Here is a 22,191-nt window from a genome sequence, read left to right on the forward strand (position 1 = left end):
CTGGGCAGAAAAAAAAAAATAATAATTCTTAAATTTTGCGCTCGTATTGTTCGAGATTGAGTTACATTTAAAAAAAAAAAAAAAGTTTGGTCGTTTTGGAGGTTGCCCCCACTGAGTCAACACACGAAGCGCCCGCGTCCCGTCGTCGTTTTTAACGGAAGACAAAAAACAAGTCGACTAAAATTAGCGCGGACGTTGCGGGTTTCGGGCCGTGTGTCTTCGACGACCCGACGAGATGGAACACTCATCCCCCCCCCCCACCCAAAAGTCAGAAGAAGAAACTCACAGACTTAATATCGGCTCTTTGCCAAGACGGACGGACGGACGGAAAGAAAAAAAATAAAAGCTTTTTTTCTTTTCTTTTATAGCCGGCCCTTAATAATAATCAAGTCTTCAAGTCATTCCCGCGCTAGCGCATGAATTTCGATTGACAGATGGCGGAAAGATCAAATTGCGTTTCCTCTTCTTAATACGGAAGTCGATCGGAGTCCCCCCGAAAACTCAAAATCTTTTTTCTCAAAATAAAAAAGAAAATGGGAAAATGGGAGAGTTGCTGCTGACTTGTCGGCGCTCTTCATCCGCCTCGTAAACTATCCGGTCTGCTCGGCTTGTGCTGCTCGGCTGCCAGGCAAAAGGAGGAGGGTATAACAAGAAGAAGAAGAATAACAAGAGAGCTAGACCCCTTTTTTTCTTTTCTTTTTCCGCTGTGCCACACAGAGAGAGAGAGACGGAATAGAGAGCCAGCCAGGAGATAAGAGACACACACAACCAGCCTCTGAGCAATCGGCGAGTGCTTTATTATAACAAGGGATGGAACAAGACTTGTCGTCGTCGTCGTGCGGATGGAAAGGGGGGAAAAAGGAGGAAATGGATAGTAAGAAAAGAGATCACAAAAGAGTTTTACGGACACACACACCGACTGACGGTCCGGGAGTCCCACTGTGTCTAACTTTTGGCATGGCGTTTGCTCTCTCTCTCTCGCGTCGTCTCAACCGGAATCATCGTAGATCGTCGTTGGTTCGTTCGTCCGGGAGAGACGCACAAAAACGACGGGCCAGAAGATATAAGTAAAAAAAAAATAAAGGGAGCGCCGAATATATATATATATATAAATGACATCTCAATGTCTTTGGCCAGGATTTAAAAAACAAAATGGCAGGAGGAGGATTTTTTTTTTTCGCGGGAAATTTAAAAAGAAATTTTTTTTTCAAACTTTTTGGGAGCGGACCCTGCCAAAACGTTTACGGCGCCAAATTCAATTAAACGATCCGTAATCACTGAAGCCAAACAGTTACAAAAAAAAAAAAATGATAATTTAAATAAAAACTGTTGAAGAAAATAAAAATAAAAAGCCAGGATAGCAACTTCAGAGCGTCACGCGCTAAAGTTCTAAATATATTTGGTCAACGCGCTGACAAAAAAGAAAAAGAGAGGTGGTAAGAGTCTCTCGTCAGTTTTTGCATAGTCGAAAGAAAAAAGAGGGTGGGTCGTGTCCGTCGTCGACCACACCCCGTGTGACGGGCTGGAAAAAGAAAATGAGAGTCGGGGAAATGAAGACGCGGAAAGAGAAAAACAGTTTGGCAATGAACCGGGTGCTGGTGGCGGTGGTGGCCCCACCCACGAGCGACTGGGGGTGGCGGGCACACACATCACTCGTCTCCCGTCGTGATGGAGTGAAGATCGGACGCGCTAAAGATCTTCTTCTTCTTATTTTTAAACAAATCTCTTTCCCCCCCAATTTCCTTCCGCTTGGCCGGATAATATAATATCATCAGTTAGGCCAAGTTTTATAACCCCCTTCCAGCCATTTTTTTTTCCAGCCCTCTTTTTAAATTTAATATCCCAGCAACAACAACAACAGCAACAACAACCGCACAAAAGTAAATAAAAAATTGCCAATAAAAAGTTGGCAAAAAGATTTTTTCTTTTCTTTTTAGTCTTCTGTCAGAAAAATATTAAAAAAAGGAGACCATTGACCTAGATCGAGAGCCATGGTGGAGTCTAATAGTCATGTTACTTTATGACTATGATATAGTTTAAGAGTTATATAGAAGATAGATATAGTATATATTCTTTCGGGACTTGTAACCACCAACCAACCAACCCCCCGCAGGGCGTGGCTGCTGTTGGTTTTCTTGTTCGCTTTTGTGTGTGTGTGTGTGTGTGTGTGTTTGGTCCCGTTTAAGTGGCTCCGGTTTGTCTGGCTGAGATGTAGACGATTTCGCTAATGTACCAACCGCACTGTCTGTTCACACACACACACCAGACATGGGTACACACACACGCACAAGATGCTCATTGCTCAACTCACTCACGAAACCCAAACAAGTCAAAAGGGAAAATCAAATCGAACGAGGAGGTGGCCGTGTGTGGCCGCAGGTCCTTCTTGGACAGACAATTTGATAGAGACTTTGCACATTGCTTTAAAAGTGTTTAAAGTTCAACATTTACGAAATTGAATTGTTTAGACCCACAGACAAAGTGTGAGGTAGTAGAAAACAAGCCTGATCTGCAGTCGTTACGAGTTATTTCATCCACCCAAACTGAGAGAATTAACAGTTCTGACAGTCAACTGCTTAGCTCATGAATAATCGTGACTCCGTATCAACAATGGCATAATCAACGCCACCGAATGAGTAAAAAAAGGAAGACTAGAGAAACATGTGTCCTACCTTGTAGCCCGGGAAATCCACAGCCAGGCATCCACAAGTGCTCATCCGCAGATAAGTTGACGCCAGGTAGGATAGGAAAAACAAAGCGAGTCCTCGTGAATACAACCACCTTCACATGGTTGTACACGAGGACGACACAGTTTTCCCAATTAAACTGGACATGCTGTTTATCTAGAAAATAAAAAAATGGGTTACGAAAAAAATTTTGACAACAAGTAACTGGGGAAAGTTGAAAATGAGACAGTGGGTAAGCCCTGATTGTTAATTAGTGAGTGAAGGCATCATTACATAATCTAGCAGTTCCCAGGTTAATAAAAGTGAATAACGAAAAATCTAAAGGGTATCTCTAATACCCAAGCGATGAGACTGGGATGGTTGGTGGTGACAGGTCAGTATCAAAACTTGCACATCTTGTGTTTACAAAGGCTGGCCCAGCCCTGAAATTTGCACAAAGGAAAAGTTTAATAGGTGAAAAGAGTTAACAAAGTTTAATAGAGACTGCCATGCATTGGCAGGGAGCACACATGATCAATGCCAGTCACTGCAGTCAGGTGCACTAACATTTCACACATTTAGAACAGGTTCAACTCTTGTATTTAAGCTCCCAAAATCATTCCATTCGTAATCTTCATTTTATCTACCTGAGAAATAGCATGGAGGGGAGAGCATGGGGAGTCACGACACCAAAGTTCACACGACACACGACACGACATTTTTTTTTGTTCTGCTATTTCTCGTGCAGCCACGTTTTTTAAACAAATGATCGTCAAGTTTTCTGTAATAACTTAAAAAATAGCTGAAACTTCGTCTCTTTAACTGTGAAACGAAAGCAGTCAAGCAGACGACACTCGTATTCTAATTAACCACTCTTTAGAATTAAGATATCGATATTAAAAATCGCACCCTTCCCCTAAATCTAAACTAACTACACACAAAAAAATCCAAGAAAATAGCTGAACGGTACCGGGATGATTTTTAAGTAACTAAATATAATTAAATTGTATTACGTTTACGTCTGAACAAGTAACGCCGAAGAGTCCCCCCACCCCCTAGCAGAATTCAAAATTTGCATGAAACCCGCAGATAAAATAAATTCCAGACTGTGAAATAACCCTGGAATCGAATTGTGATATCTGTGTGTGTGCGTGTGTGTGTGTGTGTTGACCGCTTGTCGGGAGTCTCTGCTGGCGGATTTTTCTTCGCAGTCTCAGCAAATAGCGACTTGTCGATTAGGTTTATCTCTTCTCTCTTATACAGTCGTAACATGCTAATGGAGCTTAGCGTGTCCGCCTCCGGCCACATTTTGGCTGATGCTTTTGAGAACAGACGGATCGAAGCAGAGCACTTGCTGCGTCGGATGGATGAGATGACTATCGATAATGGATTCTTCAGAAGAAAATTCGAAAACGAGATTATTATGAATTTGAACGAGTTATTGAAAATTTTAATAGAATATTGGATTTTTTTCTTTTCTTTTTTTTTTTTGAATATTTTATTGCCAACTCGAAATTATTGCTGATTTAAAAAAAACTGGATTTTAATCCATTTGTAGTTGGGAACTTGGGTTAGGTGAGGCTATTTACCCGAATTTTCTCGGAGAAAAATTGATGATTTCTCCCGAATTAATTACGATTTGAACACGAGAGAGTCTGCGACGATATATGATTGGCATCGCCGGTTTTATTTTCAAAACGTTTCCCGGGAAAGCTGCTCAGATACACAATGAAACCCGGAATACGACGGATGACGGACAGCAGCAGACACTTGAATTGAACGAATCCAACAGGCGAAGAACCGACTGGAAATTCCGGTCTATAGACAGAGCCCAGACGACAACGACGCTAATTGGGTGATTAAATTGTCATCGTGAGAAGAAGAAGCAAGTTCCAAATTTTTTGTATGAATCGAAAGAAAAGCGAAAATGTCCACCCCGAATTTGGATATGCATAGTATTTTTTGTTGTTGGTGTGATTTGATTGATATTTTTTAATCGTTCAAATTCGTGAATAAAAAGATGAATGAATCCTGGGTATTTTCCGGTCGACATAGCCCCCTTCCCCAGGGGCGAAAATTCAAATAGACTTGTCACATCGGTTTTGGTGGAAACGCCAGGAAAATACGCGGAATCAATTCAGTTCGAATTTGTCAATGGGCAATCGACTGCTGTTGTTTGTCGGTCGACTTCCGACCGAAAAAATTCGCCGAACCCATTTAAAAAAAAGGGCATCAAGATTGGCAATCGCCCGACGTAGTACTACATATAATAATTTGGCCGATTAGAAGAATCCCTTATACAGAAAAGCTCGTCCCGTTTCACTTCGTGAAAGGGCCATCATCCCAAATTTCGGTTCTTTTTTTCTTCTGCCCAAACAAAAATGAACATAATCAAACCGGACGTGTTTTTTTAATGGCCGTTTTTTTTCTTTTGAGTGTTTTTCTCCATGTCGAATCGAACCAAAATCGAGATGTGTAAATGGCCAGCGTAGGATATATAGTAGATTATATCATACAACTGTATAGTCGGTTGGGGGCAATCGAGTACACGATCAAGCACAGGTTTTTCTTCTTCTTTTCTACCGAAAATATAAAAAAAAATTAAACGAATATGTCCAGCATCGATATATCTTGGCCGGCCCCGTTATTATTTCCATCATAGAATCATTCGCCCCCCTTTTTTAAAAATTTTAATTCCTGATCCCATAATTGGATAAGAGATTCCGAGCATTTCCGAAACTATTCAGACAGTTGAGAGTCTCTCTCCTCCTTGGGTCCGCAGAATGGAAACGCGCAATCTATGCCAGGAATCCGCTTTGCTCAAACGCTTTGTGGACAACATTTATTTTCCCAGCCAAACGCGCAGTTCAGCAACTGTAAGGGTCCGACGCTCAAACTATTTTTCCTTTTGTATATTTGATACGCTATATTCCTGTGCGGAATCAATTGGGTTTCTATTTTTTCTCGACTATAGATTTAAAGACGTTCACTGCCGGAGGGGCGTTCGTTACCGAGAATCGCCTTTATGCGTCTAATATTCACGCCGATATAGAAAAAAGAAAAAATTGGAAAGGAAAACGCTTGCACATCGTGAAGACCCTGCGGGCAACAACTGATGAATTTTTTTTTGTGCCCGCCGACCTGATGTGTGTAATAGAATGGGCGCAGGTGTGTTGCTGGCCGTCGATATTATAGCGTCGTCGTCGTCGGCCGGTGTGTGCGTCAATGACGAGATAGTTAGGCCATATTTTATTTTGTCGATAGCAGGGAAAGGTTTTCTCTTAATCGCCTGTACAAGCCTCTCTGTATAGGCTACTACGGTGTGTTGTTGCTGGTGCCAACCGAGAAATGGTGGCGATGACGGGCGTGTATCCTACCGCAACCCACATCGGCCGCAGACGGAACACGGTGAGAGAGAAACAACAACAACAACAACCCAAAAAGAAAAGAAAAAAAAGATGTGAACGCGCAACACACAAAAGTTGGAAGAGAAAAAGTTCAGTGGAGCGTAAAATTGCGCTCACACGCTCAACCGCGCGCTCTTCTCTCTAGAGCTCGTCGCTCGTAAATTCCAAAGTTGTGCTGTGTGCCCGGTGGTGGTGGTGGTGGAATCGGCCAGGAAAAAAATACCAAACAAAAAAATCGTTGGGTGATGGGCCGCCCATCAAATAACCAGCGGCTATACTGTCGGCGGACGGAGAGGAACAAGTGACAGAACTGGGTGAGATCATATAACCGCACATCCAGTGTCGAATAATTATTTCAAAGAAAAAGAGAAGCGGACCTCAATCGATCCATCTGGAAATTTTGTCACGGATGGAAAAGAGAATTCGAATGTCTATGAAGTCGGTCTAATTAATATGAAATATCGGCGTCTTATTATTATTTATTTTAGATTGAGATATTGATGTTAGATAATCTATAAATGATATTTGATAAACATGTCTATTAGAAAGGAAAAAATAAGACGTATATACGTTCCAACAATGTTTGAAAAGAAATGCCGGGGCTGCTGGCACCAAACTATACGGATCTCCACCATCAGCACTCAGGAGAACCCCGGTGATGGCCCCTTTTTGTTCTTTTGTCGTTTGTGTTTTCGGCTACATCAAACTGCTACTATACTACCCCGGTCCCGTTTGTCGTTTGTATTTTATTTGAGATATTTTGGCGCGATTATTCCCATCGACGCAAATTGACCAAAAAAAAGGAAAAAGAATTTTGTTTCTTTTTCTTTTGAAAAAACAAACAAAAGGGATAGATTGTGTATATATCTTAAGTGTCTATACTATTTACTACGTCTACTACGTACTATACTCTACTACTACGCGAGATATATCCGGTCGCCCCGGCTATATAATACGATGCCGGATTGACGTCATATCCCCTCTTGGCTATCGGCCACCGAAAAATAACAGAGTCTATTTCAAATTGGACGATGGAAGGAGAGAAGAAAATCGGCTTCAAAATGATTGCGACGTCGATGTAAATATAATATTTACGTAAATGTTTCAGGAAACAACAAATTTTCCTTTTGATTCGATTATTTTGTATTAATTTTTTTTTTTTGGGGGGGGGATATCATTTTTGAAATGTTGAACGAACTTGAATCATATCAACAAAGGCGAGATGCAATTTTATTTCTCCGAATTGTCTTACTTTCATATATAGTCGCTGATCCTTGTAGCGTATTCCAGATTTGACTTGTGAACATTAATTTGTTTTATGCATTTGACAAGTTTCTGTTTATCATCTGAAACATACGCAATTATTTTTCGGTAATTCGGCGATTCTCAGTTTATCATTATTGCCACCGTCGTCTTCTCTAGCGATACAATATTAATATTCTATGCTGCATCATAGTTATGTAAAAGGTATTGACCATTTCCTTGAGTCCTTAAGCCGTACCAATGTAGATGTTGGTTTGTCACGCTGTTGATTTGATCCAATATGATACCAGGGAAACCCCTCAAAATATTGTGATCGGACAGAGGATTGGTTAATTCTAGTTAAACGATAAATCAAACATACATCTTATAGGCGTTTAAAGAGTGAAGTTGAAAAATGTGAACGCTCGAGCACTGTCTTATCAATTTTGTTGCTATTATTAACCGATGCCTTTAGAAATATCATATCTGTCGCAATATGTTACAATGTATATAGCTCATTTATTTGTTTCGCGGTACTATACCCATGGAGTGCATAATTGCCGAGATGAATTCGCTATTAGCGACTTTCGTGTGCAGTTCCGCAATCCGATACGATGCGTCCACAGCTGCGCTCTCACCCTCTATTCATATCAACACTGGAACAATTGTTTAACATTCATATTTAGTCGCCGATGATTGAAGCGTATTACGGATCTGACGCGTGAGCATTGATTGGTTTGATGCATTTGACAATAATCTGTTTTTCATCTGAAACATTCGCAATTACTTTTCGGTAATTCGGCGATTCTCAATCTATAATTATTGCTATCGTCGTCTTTTCTAGCGATAGTCTATTAATATTCCATGCTTCGGCACAGTTCAATTAGAGTGATTACTTCCTCTCCTGTGAACCACGTGGTGACTGAATTAGCTGAACCTCAATGCATGTTGGCCATATTTAGATCACCCAGATCCTATTCTTGCCATCCAATAAGATTAAAAGTGGAGAGGACAAGCAAAATCAATCTTAATAATAAATTTAACTGCATCTTGTAAGTGTTACGAAACTGTAGATGAATAATGTCAACCCTCAAGCGCTGGTTTATCAGTTTCCTTGTTATTATATGGCTAAAGCCTTAAGAAGAATCATATCCGTCGCAATGTGTTACAAAGAATGTAGCTCATTTATTGGTTTCGCGAAACATACCATGAAGTAATTAATGACCGTGATTAACTCGCTATTAGCTACTTTCGTGTGCGGTGACTTAATATACATGTGGGGAGTGCCAGAGTGGAGGAGAAACGGGCAGCATCCAAAACCCAAAAGAATAGAACATGTAGGCAAATGAACATTTTCAAGGCATTGGCGGTTAAGTGCGTCAAGTTAAAATATTTCGTCATCTTTCCCGTCAAATGAACTTGGCAGTTGGTTTACACCCGCCTCCTTCGTCGGCCAGTGTAGGGGGATTAGACTATATTCATAATTCCTTATTCATATCATTAAAATTCAAAGATCGATCGCCTATCGTCACCTCGTTCATTAATGACGACGGCCATTATTATTTTCTTTTGCCGGCGTAAGAAAATTCTTGAGCTGTTGATGTTTAGAAACTCGCATCCAGCCGCTGATGGATTTATTCCTCCGCACAAACACACATCCGGAGCGCGCGCGTTGGTTCCGTCGTCGTCGTCGAGCAACAGGATTATATAATATTGGAAAAACCCAAATGAATTTAATATTTTTCCTTCAAATAAAAATAAAAAAGAAATGACGGAATTTTTTATTATTTTTCCTTCCTTGTCCGTCTACGATGGATGAGGGGGGGGGGACTGGCTCTCGCCACACCAGACTCTCTCTGATGGCCATCATCATCCATCTTATTTGGCCAGAGAGATATGTACTACAGCTGATCAATGTGTCTATAGACTACATATACTACTATACATCTAATTCCGGCGGCGGAACGCTATGAGCACTGCGGTTCCGATGACTTCCCCCCTCCCGCTGTGGCTGTTTGGCTCCGGAACCCAAAGAAAAAAGGGGCAACTGCGCGTCTTCTTCTTCTACTTCACCAGCAAACCCGCCCCTTAGATAGATATATATATAATTCTTTTTGGTTATTTTTTTTGGTTTATTTTTTTTCTTGTTGGTGCTGGACGTTTTTGCTGGAACAGGGGCAACAACCCACGGGGCGGCAGCCGGAGCATCTAATGGGGTATAGACACTCCCCTTTTGGTTCTCTTCCTTCATCGGTGGCGCTTCTCTTTTTAAAAGGGACGTGTGTCGTTTGGTCGAGTCCGACTCAAACAGCTGGGCAGGAGAGACGGACAGACTTTAGAGGTTGGAACAACCAAATAAAAAATTGAACGGGAGCGAGGTCAACAGTCGACACGCGGCCAAGAAAATAGTAAAGAAATCCAAAATAAAAAAAAAAGAAGTCAGCTGATAGATCCGTCTTCCATCCATCCGACGGAAGGAAAAAAATTTCTTACACAAAATATTATCACCCCCCTTTTTTTCTTTCTGGCCCAGCAAAGAAAGATGTTTTTTAACTTTAGCCGGGGACGGGAGGCTGTGTGTGCGCGCTGCTGCTGTCAAGTCTCTGAAAGTTTTGGAACACAACAGCCGCGACCAATCTCCAGCATCCGCCGGAGGAAGAGAGCCTCGGCGGAACGCCTTTAACAGACACAGCCTCTGCTGCCCGTGTCGAATGAAATTGTGTTATAAGCAACAACAACACACACAAAAAAAAACAGATTTTTCTTTTTCTTTTTTGTAGGACGGACTCTTAACTAAAGCGCCAACTTCAATAATAAACCGCCGAGATATCTCAAAGAGAGAAGACAACATAACAGCGCCACTGGGCTGTTATTGCGGCTATTAGGCGTGAGGGATGGCTGGTTGCGAGCAACGCCAAGGTCGGACCGTCCACCCGCCGACGCCGGCCCCCAAAAGTCCTCCCAATCTCTTCTTCCAAGACATAATCATCGCGTCTCCCATCGAGCTGCAACATTTGGCTAAATCAAGGCCACGTCAAACATATCCACACACACACAGTCTAGATGTCTTGATCAAAATCAAAATGTTGCCCAGTCAGCTGTGGATAACATTTTGTCTGCAATCGAATGTAGAAATGTTTTGAAAATCATTCAATTTCCGTTGGGCGTCAATTCAACAGAATTTGTTGGTTTTTCTTCCTTCCTTCCATCAGCAATCCGGCGCGGAATCGTTCCGCATAAAGAGAGTCAGGAGCCAAAGGGAGAGAAAAAAAAGGGAGGGGGAGGGGATGTGCGCGCTACTTCTTCTTCTTCCTCTTCTCCCAAACAGGAAAAGGTTGGTAGAAGCCAGAAAAGTTGGGAAAAAAGGAAAAAAAGAAAGATGACCGTTTCCATTTGGTTGGCAAAGCAACTGCTTCCGTGCCAGCAGCAGCCAGACTTTTAGACTATATCCTCCAGCCGAGCAGGAGCCGAGCAGCAGCAGCCCCTCGTTAGTACGTCTTTCCTAATCTTTTACTATTTTGTAATTTTGGCATCTTTTTCCCCAGTTGCCGAGAGCCGAGAGAGGACCCCAAGGAGAAATGGGAGGGCCCTTGACATGTGACGGGCGAACCCTTTTGCGCGTCTGTTCCAGTCGGCAAAAGAAACGAATAGTATTAGTCACCGGGGCCAATAATTCTGATAGGAAACAGTTCCCCCACTACTACACCACCAAACCCAGCAAAAAGAAAAAAAGAAAAAGAAATTCTATATTAGCAACTAGCGAAAGCAGCGAAGACAGCAGTCGATGATTCATCCGGACTTAATGAGCCGAAAAGGAACTTCTTCTTCTTCTTCTGCGCCCGGCTATATTCTTCCTGTCCACCTTTCGCTGCGCATTTTTTCTGGCGCGGGATTTTCGAAACTCCAAACTTACCCAAGCCTTAATAAATCAGCACCCGCCAGAGTTTTTGAAACCCCCGTGTAAGAGAGAGATCAAAAGAAGAACTACTCAAGCACCAGCAGTTAGGGGCGAGTCTCTCGTATTATATAGGCCATTTTCACGACCCGAAAGTCCAGCGCAGAAAAAAAATAAAATAAATAGAGGCTGGCCGTGATTTGTCCCTTCCGCTGGCCCCAAAGGAAGTTGGCACGCCAAACTGTTTAAAAAAAAAAAAAATATAAAAAAATTAAATAAAAAGACAAACATTTTCCCGTGTGTGTGTGTGTCTTGTTGCTTCGTTCTTGTTCAACGGTTGCAGCAACCCCTTGAGAGTTTTTAGCGAGAGACGCAGCTGCGAGAGTCGCGTGCCGAGATATTTTCTCCCGGGCCGAACGAGGAGGGGAGAGAAGCTCCTGCTGTACACACACACAAGTTCATGGAGAGATGAATCTCCCGCCCATTTGAAACATTCACGTGTGTGTGTCATATTCGTCCTGGACGGCCCCCTTTCTCTCTCCTTGACGTGCATACCACAGCCGATGGAACTCTGCGCGGGGAAAAGTGCTGAAACATCTGGCAGCCAGCGAATATAGTATATATCCCTCCTTGTCAATTCTCGTTTTGTTTTTCACAATTTTCCGCCCGTCTCTTTTTTTTTTCTTCTTCCCCCCGCCCTTCTCCTTTTGGAATGGTCTTCTTCTTCTTCCTACTTTGACGAACGAGAGAGAGAGAGAGAGAGATTAAGTCAGAGGAATTTTTTGAACGCCATCCCGAAATTTGCCCCTCGTTCCAACTGGGGCCCACGGTCGTTTTGAGGAATGTCTAGACTTCAAAGCGCAACCGTAGAGAGATAAACAAATTTATTAGGTATACGAGCACATAACCCCTAGCGGGGGGAAAATCGGGGGTGGGTATGTATATATATAAATATCCATGCCTATTTTTGTTTGTTGATTTAGTTGTTGAGCGAAAGAGAATTGAATAATTCACGATTAAGACACAGTAATGAGGCACAGTACAGAATTGAGATTGGCATGCCTTAGATTGGGGTCTCTAGGAAGATGTTGAAGTAGAGGCAAGACTCGCAGCTGGAGATGAACTGGAGGCTGTTCTCACTGGTTGGACGGACCCTATACATTGGAGTGGACTTGCAGGTTTCGCTGTGAATGTCATTCCCCGTCAGGAGAGTGGCCTCAAAGTCCTTGAGGTCAATGTGGTTTGGCAGCGGGAACTTGAGACCGCAGCTGCAGGTCAAACAGTGACTTTTGTCCAGTTGAGCTGGCAATTTCAGACAGACAGGGCAGACGATTTGGTCACCGCTGGAATGGTCAACCAAGCTTTCAAACAAGTTGGCTTCTGCTTTTTCAATCTCTGAGATAAAACAAATAAAATATGAATTCAACTGTAGACAATCAAATAAAAAGCAAAGTGTCAAAAACCTTCAAGCCTGATTTCCTCCCAAATTTGGTGTAAAAGAGCATCATCCACGTCGACAGGATCCTCATGGCGGCCGAAAAACTCTCGACAATAGCGTTTATAGAAATCGACCTCATCTTCCTCTGAAATGACGATATCTCGTTTATCTTTCAATATCTTGTCTCGCTTGACCTTCAAGTCTTGGACGTAAAGCTGCCACCAAGAAACATTAGAAACAAGAAAAAAAGTAACGAACGTTAATACAGAGACACGCAGCAGAGCAGATTTATCTTGATACCTTTCGCAGTCTAGACTTGAGTTCATCGATCGAGCAGGCATTTTTGTGTCGCAAGGCTTCGAAACAAGATTTGCGATGAGCTTCCATGTTGGTTGTTTTGATTCCCGCCTTTGACGTCCGTCTGCAAATGAGCTGTCAAGAAAAATTGAAAGTCGCCGCGGAGTTGCCAAATGGCGTGCGAACCTTCCGTCAACGCCTCGAAAAAATAAACGAAATTAAATTAAAAAAATAATAATAAATGACATTTTGGCGAAATTGAAATTTCCTATACAACAACAACATCGTCAATATTCATAAAATTCAACCAAGTCAATTTGAAACAATCCAAAAATAGATGTCCAAAGCCCCAAGGCTTAAAGAAAATTCCGTCTGCTAAATCTTGGTGAACTGCGCACTATTATTTGATCGTATATTTTGAAAAAAAAAAAAAAAAAACGAGAGATTTAATTGTCAAAGGCAAAGTGGAGAGGGGGCAATAGAGCAACTGCTGTTATTTCGGCGTCGTGGAAAACGAACATAATATACAAAGGCAAAGAACAAGCTCAGTTAAGGAGAAGTTGTTGGCTTGGAAAATAAACAGGACACGCTAAGATGGGTGGAAAAGGGGGAAGTCTAAGTAAGTATAAGCTAGAGAGAAAACAATGTTTATCGCGAAGGCCAGGAATATAACAATAGACGTCGTGTATACACACTACAGGGGTGAAAGGGTCTACTTTCATCTGAAGTGGCTTGGGTACAAAAAGAAAAGAGAAGAAGCGGCACGTGCTGCTGCGGCTTTTTTGACGTTCTTGAAAAAGAGATAGAAAACTGTTTACCATCAACGGTGGCAAAAAAACAAAAAGGCAACGGACATGGAAGCTCTTCTTAATTGGAAACAGTTTCATCATATGCAAGCGCGTCTCTAGACCAGCGCCAGCGCGCGGATATGACGTCCTTTATTTTCTTTACGGCTGGACCCCTTTTGTTTTCCATATCTTCCGACATCGACGTTCTTCTTTTATATTTGAAGGAGGATGCATGACGTTATCTTTTCCTTTTTATGTCTTGTTTTTTCAGAAAAGAGAGAGAGAAGAGTCTGAAAAAAAATAAAATAAAGAGAGAGTGATACTTTGTATACACACAAATGATGGCTATATTATATTATATATCTAGATGTTTAAAGAGACGACGACTCTATATATCCCGGAAGATGTTGCCGTCGCCGGCGGAACTGATGCGATTGTGTGTGTGTGTATATATAACGGTCGTCTATATAACTTGCCGGAGAAAATGGATTACTCACGGCTGGGAGGATGCCGAGAGAGAGTCCATCGAGTCCGGACAGCAGCAGAGAGAGAGAGAGAGAAAAGAGTTCTATATAGCTGTCGTTCACATAGTATATATACCGTCTATATATCTATAAGCTCTGCTTGGAGAGAGTCCAAAAAAACACACAAGTCTAGTTCTTCTTTGACCTCTACAGTCTTCTTTTTCTTCTTTCTTGTCTGTTCTTTTACGATCTCCTTATTCCTTTATTCTTTAGAATTTCTTTCTTTTTCCCCGGCGACTCCGAACAATTTAACAGGATTGCATGGTTCGCAGAGAGAGAGACGAGTCTTGGCCTATACGCTTTGATAGAAATAAGGACATTATTGTAGGCGATTTAGATATGTACAGTATTTGCCAAAGGTCTATAGACAGCAGCTTTAAAAGAAGTCTTAGATATTTCGACACACTCCACTTGTTTGGATTCATTTCGACTCGGTTCAGTGCGAAATGTCTTATTGCGTTATTATGATTTTTTCCACTTTACAACCGAGGTGGGAGTTGACACGGACTTGAACATATAATAGGCTAGTATCCGGCCGACTGGAGACGTTGACAGGAGTCATTTTACAACACCCCCCGAAAACCCAGTCGTTGGTTGTTTTTTCAATATTATGATGCGGTTGTTATTGATACTGTTGGTAGGCTTGGTGATTGTAGAGTCAAAGGCTGGCGCTCCACCGCCCAGCCGGACGATTTACCACAAGTACAAGCCGCTGGACCTCGGCCCGACGCCCTTTGTCGACGAAGTCACGGGTCAATGTATCCTCAGCCCGTGCGATGCGCTCGGACGGGCCAGGGACGAGCTCTACAGCATCCTGGACGAGAAGGAAAAAGTGCAGAGCCAAAGTCGGACCCTGATCGGCGAACTACAGCAGGCCGTCGGGGCCGGCAAAGACGCCCAGGATGCGCTCAGGAAAATCATTCATTTGATGGAGCAGAGAATCCGCAGTCTGGAACAGTCAGGTTGGTCTTGTGATATTCATTCGTGTATATAAGAGTAGGCCTAATTACTTCATTAGAATAGTATAGACTTTATTAGGTTATTCTTACATATCTTGCATATCGTGTAGGCCGGTGTAGGCCTAATTAGAATATATTAAATTTCTTAAATAATGATTGAATTATTTCATTTGATTGTAGTTTGGACGCTGGACAAGAGTGTACCACGCTGGAACAAATGTTCCGAAGGGTAATAACCAATTCAATTTCAAATGATATTAAACTCTAAACGAGTGTGTCATTAATTAAATTTGGAATTCGTATTAGGCCTTGTACGTGCACGGCCGAAACTCGGACCGTTTCGTGTTGGCGGTTGGATTTGACTTTCGTCCCGCGCAGCCAGAACATCCCGCACGATACCAAAGCCTTGTAAGTTATCATGTTTTCTATATGTACATATCCATTTCCCAGCGAAAATGGCCGTGTCAAATGTGTTGAATTGTGACGTAAACGAATAATTTGACAAACAAGCGCCAGAAAAAAAGAATGATGAACAGCACGCCAAGGGCGTCTATATACAGAGAGCGCAGTTTGCTGTTGTTGTGTTGTGTCCAATAATAATCGAAGTGAAAAATAAGCGGGGAAGGCGAGCTCTCATCCATCATCACGCGCTTGTGCTGCGTGTTTTTTTTTGTTGCATGTTCCGTCATCATCATCAACCATCAGGGATATGGGGGCCAATCGACTCGGCACGCTCAACAAGGACGCCTTCAAAGGCATGATTCTACTCAACGAATTGTGAGTTTGTCAGACAAATATATATATCTTCCTGCTGTGTGCTATAGCTCTGCTGCTGCTGCTCTTTTGTTTGTTTTCCAACCGCTGGGCCAGCAGCAGCAGCAGCGCACATGTTCCGTCATCGTGTGTAGCTATAGCTTCTTTTTTGGCTGGGGTCTCCGCCCAAAAAAGAATTATATTTTAGTGAGATGTTGATCGTTACTCGACGATGACGAACCCATCTGGGCGACTATATATACTATTTGTACTGATTTGACTATGTCCACTATATTTATTATGTTTCTTGTTTCAATTTCTCTATTACTGCGTTGATTAATTAACGTTTGGCGCCTCTTTCGTCAACGTTCGTCGACCCAAGGGATTTATTTGACAACCAGATCGAGTATCTCCCCGACACGGTATTTGACAGCCTGGAGAATTTGATCAATCTGTGAGTGCATGTTTTTATTATTATTATTATTATTACACAACGCGCCAGCGCGTGGAGGATATATATATACGTATACACACACAACATGAAACCTCCGTTTCGCAATCATCTTCTTTTTGATTGGCGATGAGATTATTTGATGCCTATCCAGCGCGAGCGCGGATGTGAGCCGCATCAGTCATTTTGGCTTTTGATACATTCCGGTTGTTTGTTGACGCGTCGTCTCTTTTCTCTCTCCACATCCCCGCAGGAAGATACACAAAAATAAACTGAAAGTCCTCGACGAGAAGATATTCATCGCCAACATCAATCTGGAAACGCTGCAAGTTTTTTGGCTTTTTCTAATTATTACATGACTCTTTCGTCTACTGTGCGCTTCATCCCCCCCCCCCATCCAGTTGATGGGTTGTTGAATGAGGGAAAGAGAAATCTAATCTAAAATTTCCTATTTGTTATATCTTTTTTTTTCAACGCAGAGATATCTCCAATAACGAACTGAGTGAGGTGCCAGTCGGAGTATTCCGGACACTGAGGCGCCTGACTGTACTTCATTTGTCTAGCAATAAATTAGAGCGACTGGACGAGTATTTACTGCGCGGTCTTAATCAACTCGAAGATGTCGACTTGTCCCGAAATGAACTCACCGAACTCCCGCCGTTACTCCTCGACGGTATAACGATCAATCAATCAACTCATGGCGCGGGGAATTTGAATTTTTTTTTTAAATTCAAAAAATAGGTTTAATGAAGTTAAAGACGGTTAAAATCAGCGACAACAAAGTCAAATTCCTGCCTGCGGGACTCTTTCGCGGATTGGCCGACGTCGAAGTGCTTCAGCTGCAGAATAATGAAATCGCCGACTTGCCAAACAAGATCTTTCACGATCTCACAAGTCTGAATCAGCTAGTCTTAACCGGCAATTCCATCGTCCACATCTCCCCCGGAATCTTTTCAAGGTTGTTTTTTTTTCCCCAGCAACGAATAGATTATAGACATCTTCAATTCTATTACACAAAATTGTAGTTATACATTTGAAATGGTTAACAAAGGGGGAAACTGATTTTTATTTTTTCTAATTCAAAAGTCTGGGACAGTTGCACGAGCTGCACATTGGCGGGAACTTATTGGAAAATCTGTCGTCCGGTGTATTCACTGGCATGGAACGGCTGGAGAAATTATTCATACTTTCCAATAATCTCCGTGATATTGATTCGGAAGCTTTCATCGGACTCCCCCAATTGCTGTGGCTGGCTCTCAACAACAATCTTTTGACGACGCTGCCGCACGACGTCTTCGAGCCCGTGCCCAAACTCCAGCGGATGTCAGTTATTCAACCGCAAAATATTAAAAAAGACGAGATTTATTATTATTTCTTTCTTTCTTTTTTTGACTGAGTTTGCAAGAATATGTTTTTGAATATCTTTTGACAGGCAACTCGACAGCAATCACTTCATGTTCCTTCCAGAAGGAACTCTGGAGCCACTCAAGAATCTCCAGTACGTGAATTTGATCAAGAATCCCTGGCACTGCGATTGCTCCATCCTTTATCTGACGAGGTACAGATCAATTTGATTGCGGTTATCTCGTGGACTAGAGAACGAAAAAAGGGGTTTTTTTATTTTGAACTGCTCTTGGTCTATTCCAGATGGATCAACGAACACTCTGATTTGATATGGGATTATCAACCCAAGTGCCGCGGTCCCGGCGAGCTCGGCGGTAAATCTGTTTACACCATGACGTTTAACGACGTCTGCGACGGACAGTGGGCGTCTATGATGTAACTTTTACAGTCAAAAATTGGAGTGGAGATCTTTTACAGTTTCAAGAGCGAATGTTTTTCATTTTATGGCAGGTCTATCAAAAATCGGGTTCGAGCCAGAGTCCGTTAAAAGAGGATCGTATAAACCAGCGCTTCGTCGTATAACTTTGGCTTTCTCTATACCGACATATCCGCATAATTTATTTCACTCCTTGATTCAAGTTAATTCAACTTATCAATGCATGAGTACTACATTTCATACCAAGTTCAACCATTTCTTGTGATGGGTCTAATGAATTTAGTCGGCCTCGCTGTTAAATTATTACAATGTCTAGCTCTAGCATTAATCCTGTAAAGTATATAACTCAATAAAGAATTGTCGCTGTTATAGTAACGCCCTTTTATTGATGTAGTGGGATTATTTTAACAAGCCTCTTATGGTTCTTCAGTAGGCTACAAGAAAGTCTGACACAAGAAAAGATCTTGTGAGCTGACATTTTATGAAATTTCATTACTGGGAGTATCACAGTTATTACTGTTTACTTAACTTTCGACAGTGGAGTATTATTTTTTTTAATCAATCAGAATTTTCAAAAATTCAATGTGAATTTCACTTTTCAAATCTGACATTTTTTGACAAGCTTCGAAATCGGATAACATTTTTGCTCATCTGGCATTATTGCCTTCATGTGTCGTCTGCTAGTCAAATTGTCATTAAAAACGATAGAACACGTTGTGAGCACGCGACATTTTTCACTTATACACTCAATTTGACTTTACAATATATTACAAATGGCTTTTGAGGTAAGAATAAATGTGTTATAATTCAGTAACTGCTCAGACGATTTTTGATATGACTTTTCGTAACCGCTTTTTGTAGGTAACAAATTCTCGAGGTGGATCTCGTGGTCGAGGCCGTGGTTTTGGAGGAGACCGAGGTGGCGGTCGAGGAGGTTCTCGTGGTTTTCGTGGAGGTGACCGAGGTGGACGAGGAGATCGCGGTGGTCGAGGATCTTTCCGTGGAGGTGACCGTGGTTCCATGAGAGGAGCTTTTAGAGGAGGCAACAGAGATTTCAATGGAAGCTCAAGGGGCAGAAATTCAAACGAAGAAGGACCCCCCGTTTGCCATGAAATTGCTCATGCTCTTCAACTAAGGATCTCTTACAAAACAGCAGATGTTCCATCAGACAAAGATGTTCTACAACAATTCCCTGGACTACATTCTAGATTCCAAAAATCTACAGACAACAAAGATTTTTTTCTTTTGTTCAAAGATATTGAATCTCTTGAAAAAGCTAAAACTGAATTAGAAAAAGATGATGACGTTGAATCAGTTGATTACATGGGTCTAAAATCAGCGAGAAACCAGGTATATACTTTGTTAAGACATTAAGTGAATTGATAATTTATTGATTTTGTCTGTTATGATTTAGTCTATAGAAAACCGACAGATATTCCTCCAATTTACTTCAGAACAAGAAGAAGATGCTGTTAAGGAACTTGATAGCAATATTCTTTCTGTAGAATTTTTGAAAGATAAATCTAGGTAAATTGTTGTACCATTTCTTGCATACAAGTTGTGTTTAAAATTTTTTTAATTTTCCAGTTGCATGGCAGAATTTGCAACAGCTGAAGAAGCCAATGCCTACCTCAAGAAACTACCTGGAATGAAGGATCGCGGCGATCTTAAATTCGGTCGAGAGAGTACTGCAATGAAAGTCAATAACCTCGCAAAGGCTAGCATTCAACCGAACCAGTAATTTCTACCTTGTACTCAGGGATTGTGAATCGATGTTAATTTTTGTATTTCTTCATTAATAGAATCGTTGTACGTGACATCCCTAAAAAGGCAACCCTTAAAGAATTGGCTTCCCTTTACCCAGATGCTAATTCAGTGACGCTTTACCATACAACGTTCCCATCGTCGGATTACTGGTATTATTTCGTCTTTACTAAGTTAGACCAACAACAAATATTAATTGATTTTTTAAAATCCAATTTTAGTCATGCTTCTTTTCGTTTCGGAAGCCTTGACCGAGTTAAGGCAATTCTAAGCGAAACCAAAAGTCCCAAGATCCTCGGTAAAAAGGTTTATCTTATCCCAGCATACAGTTGCTTGTTGGCAGACATGCCAAAGTTGGGCGAAACTTGGACTGGAGACCAGAAAACTGCTGCCAAATCAGTTGATGCCGCTTTGGTATGTTTTCGTATTGAGTGATGTTATCTTTACCAGATGTTGTTACATGTTTCTGTGATTTTTAGGTGAAAGATTCCAAACAGTCGCCAAGCAAAAAATTGAAACTGGAGGACGATGATATGAATGGCGATGAAGAAGAAGAGGAAGAGGACGACGATGAAGAAGAGAGTGATGAGGAGGAAAATGGCAAAGCTGACAACGAAGCGAACATGGAATCTGCTGCTGACCAAGATGAAGAAAGTGACGATGACGAGGAAGCCGAGGAGGAAGAAGAAAGTGACGATTGAAGAGACTATGTTTATGTTAACAGAATCGTCAGATTTCTATGTTGTTAACTGTTGGTTTGAAGCACTCAAACGAAATACAACGAGTATAACATCAAGACTGAAGGTGGTCAATCTTCCGAAAAGGCAAGTACCATTTTCAAATCTTTTAAGTTTAATGATGAAATGCTTGCAGGAAAAAGCGTCTACCATTTTAAGACGAAGGAAAAAAGGAGAAGAGTTAAGGAAAAAAGGTTGAGTTAACAAGCTCTAGAAATTATGGTGCCATTTTGCCAAAAATGGAGACTGTAGAATTGAAAAATAAGTTGTTGAACCCACTATTTTCAACTGTAGAAGTCACGAAATTTTCCCAAGCATTTCTTTGTCTTGTTAATTTATGTTTTTGGCATACGTGACGAACAGCAAACAAAGTCGGTTCGACTTTTTCCCTAAATGTATTCAGATTTAGAGGATACCTTTACGCCTTGACCCAGTGCGGTGTTTTAGGTAACCGACTAACTGTACACGGCATGGGCGTACACACTACCCTATGAAAAATTTACAGGCTGTAACTTGCATGACAACGCACCCTGTCTGCACTGCGACGTGGAAGAAATTTTTAAAAATAATTCAAATTTTGCTCGCTAAAAATAAGTCTGATCATGGCGCATGGAGGAGTTTCTTGAAATCTTTTTGATGACGACCAAACGCCCAACACCTGGTACTTCTCGTCAGGATTTCTTTCCATAAATGTTTTCATTTTTACGAACGTTTTTTCCCCACTCGTCTCTTTTAAGGATACTTAAAAACACATTTAAAAAAAAAAAAATAATCTTAAATAAGTTTGCTGTACTATCCGTATGATGTGTGCTCGAAACTATCCAGCAACTCGGCTCGGTGAAAAAGAAGTCGTTGGGAGGCCCTTTTTCGAAAAACGCGTGTGTTTCATTTCTTTTCCTTTTGATGCTTTGACCTTGGCACGTGAAAAAATATTCAAGCTTGAGGGTGTGTTGTAGCGCTAGCCGACCAACACGCGTCTAGGAGTCAAAGCTCATTCACTCGTTTTGTTCCTTCTTTTTTTCCCATGCCTGTATTTCGTAATACTAGAGAAAAAAACTGGTTTTACGCAGACTTTACTACAATCGTCTACGCGCATGGGAAAATTCCCGTAGTACTTTCTACATTGCGGGTCTCTGTACCGTATTTGAATTGGCGGCAAAAGCGTGATAACGTTTTCTATCGTTCTAAACTGCTAGTTAGAATGAAGGCAGCTGTTGTTGTGACTTGATGCCAATTAAAAAGCAAGATGGATGTTACCTCCCTTCACGGAGGATGAGCATGTAGTATGGGACGATAGACGGAGCCAGACAAAGTTTTCAAAATGATGGGCGTAAATGTCCACCATATGTCATCCAACCTGCGCTAGAAGAGTCGATAACCGGATAACGGAAAATGTCTACATTCATTCAACCTTGTGAGTTTCCGTCGAAGGTTTAAGGTTACCGTACCCTCAATCAACGGACGACCAATGGGAAGTGATTGAATTAAAA

The 22,191-nt window shown here is 41.6% G+C and overlaps 3 protein-coding genes across 3 annotated transcripts; 2 read left to right on the forward strand and 1 right to left on the reverse strand.

Annotated features, from left to right (window-relative positions):
* Positions 1-12,077: 12,077 nt before the first annotated feature.
* On the reverse strand, positions 12,078-13,099 carry LOC124350021 (RPA-interacting protein B-like). The gene is made up of 3 exons (XM_046800997.1): positions 12,949-13,099; positions 12,674-12,863; positions 12,078-12,605 (listed from the first exon to the last, which is right to left on the reverse strand). The coding sequence occupies exons 1-3, from the start codon at positions 13,033-13,035 to the stop codon at positions 12,274-12,276; spliced, it is 609 nt and encodes a 202-aa protein (XP_046656953.1). The 5' UTR covers positions 13,036-13,099; the 3' UTR covers positions 12,078-12,273.
* A 1,702-nt stretch (positions 13,100-14,801) lies between these two features.
* On the forward strand, positions 14,802-18,558 carry LOC124349597 (leucine-rich repeat-containing protein 15-like). Its single transcript, XM_046800338.1, has 12 exons — positions 14,802-15,219; positions 15,397-15,445; positions 15,523-15,624; positions 15,922-15,993; positions 16,352-16,423; positions 16,674-16,745; positions 16,900-17,093; positions 17,162-17,378; positions 17,507-17,743; positions 17,853-17,978; positions 18,068-18,199; positions 18,275-18,558. The coding sequence occupies exons 1-12, from the start codon at positions 14,868-14,870 to the stop codon at positions 18,309-18,311; spliced, it is 1,662 nt and encodes a 553-aa protein (XP_046656294.1). The 5' UTR covers positions 14,802-14,867; the 3' UTR covers positions 18,312-18,558.
* A 277-nt stretch (positions 18,559-18,835) lies between these two features.
* Positions 18,836-20,760, forward strand: LOC124349722 (keratin-3, type I cytoskeletal 51 kDa-like). The gene is made up of 7 exons (XM_046800530.1): positions 18,836-18,985; positions 19,062-19,550; positions 19,615-19,727; positions 19,788-19,937; positions 20,003-20,116; positions 20,186-20,378; positions 20,444-20,760. Exons 1-7 carry the CDS (start codon positions 18,974-18,976, stop codon positions 20,663-20,665), a joined length of 1,293 nt encoding a protein of 430 aa, XP_046656486.1. The 5' UTR covers positions 18,836-18,973; the 3' UTR covers positions 20,666-20,760.
* The last annotated feature ends 1,431 nt before the right edge of the window (positions 20,761-22,191 follow it).

Source organism: Daphnia pulicaria, chromosome 7, assembly GCF_021234035.1.
Source record: "Daphnia pulicaria isolate SC F1-1A chromosome 7, SC_F0-13Bv2, whole genome shotgun sequence".
Classification (NCBI taxonomy): Eukaryota; Metazoa; Arthropoda; class Branchiopoda; order Diplostraca; family Daphniidae; genus Daphnia; species Daphnia pulicaria.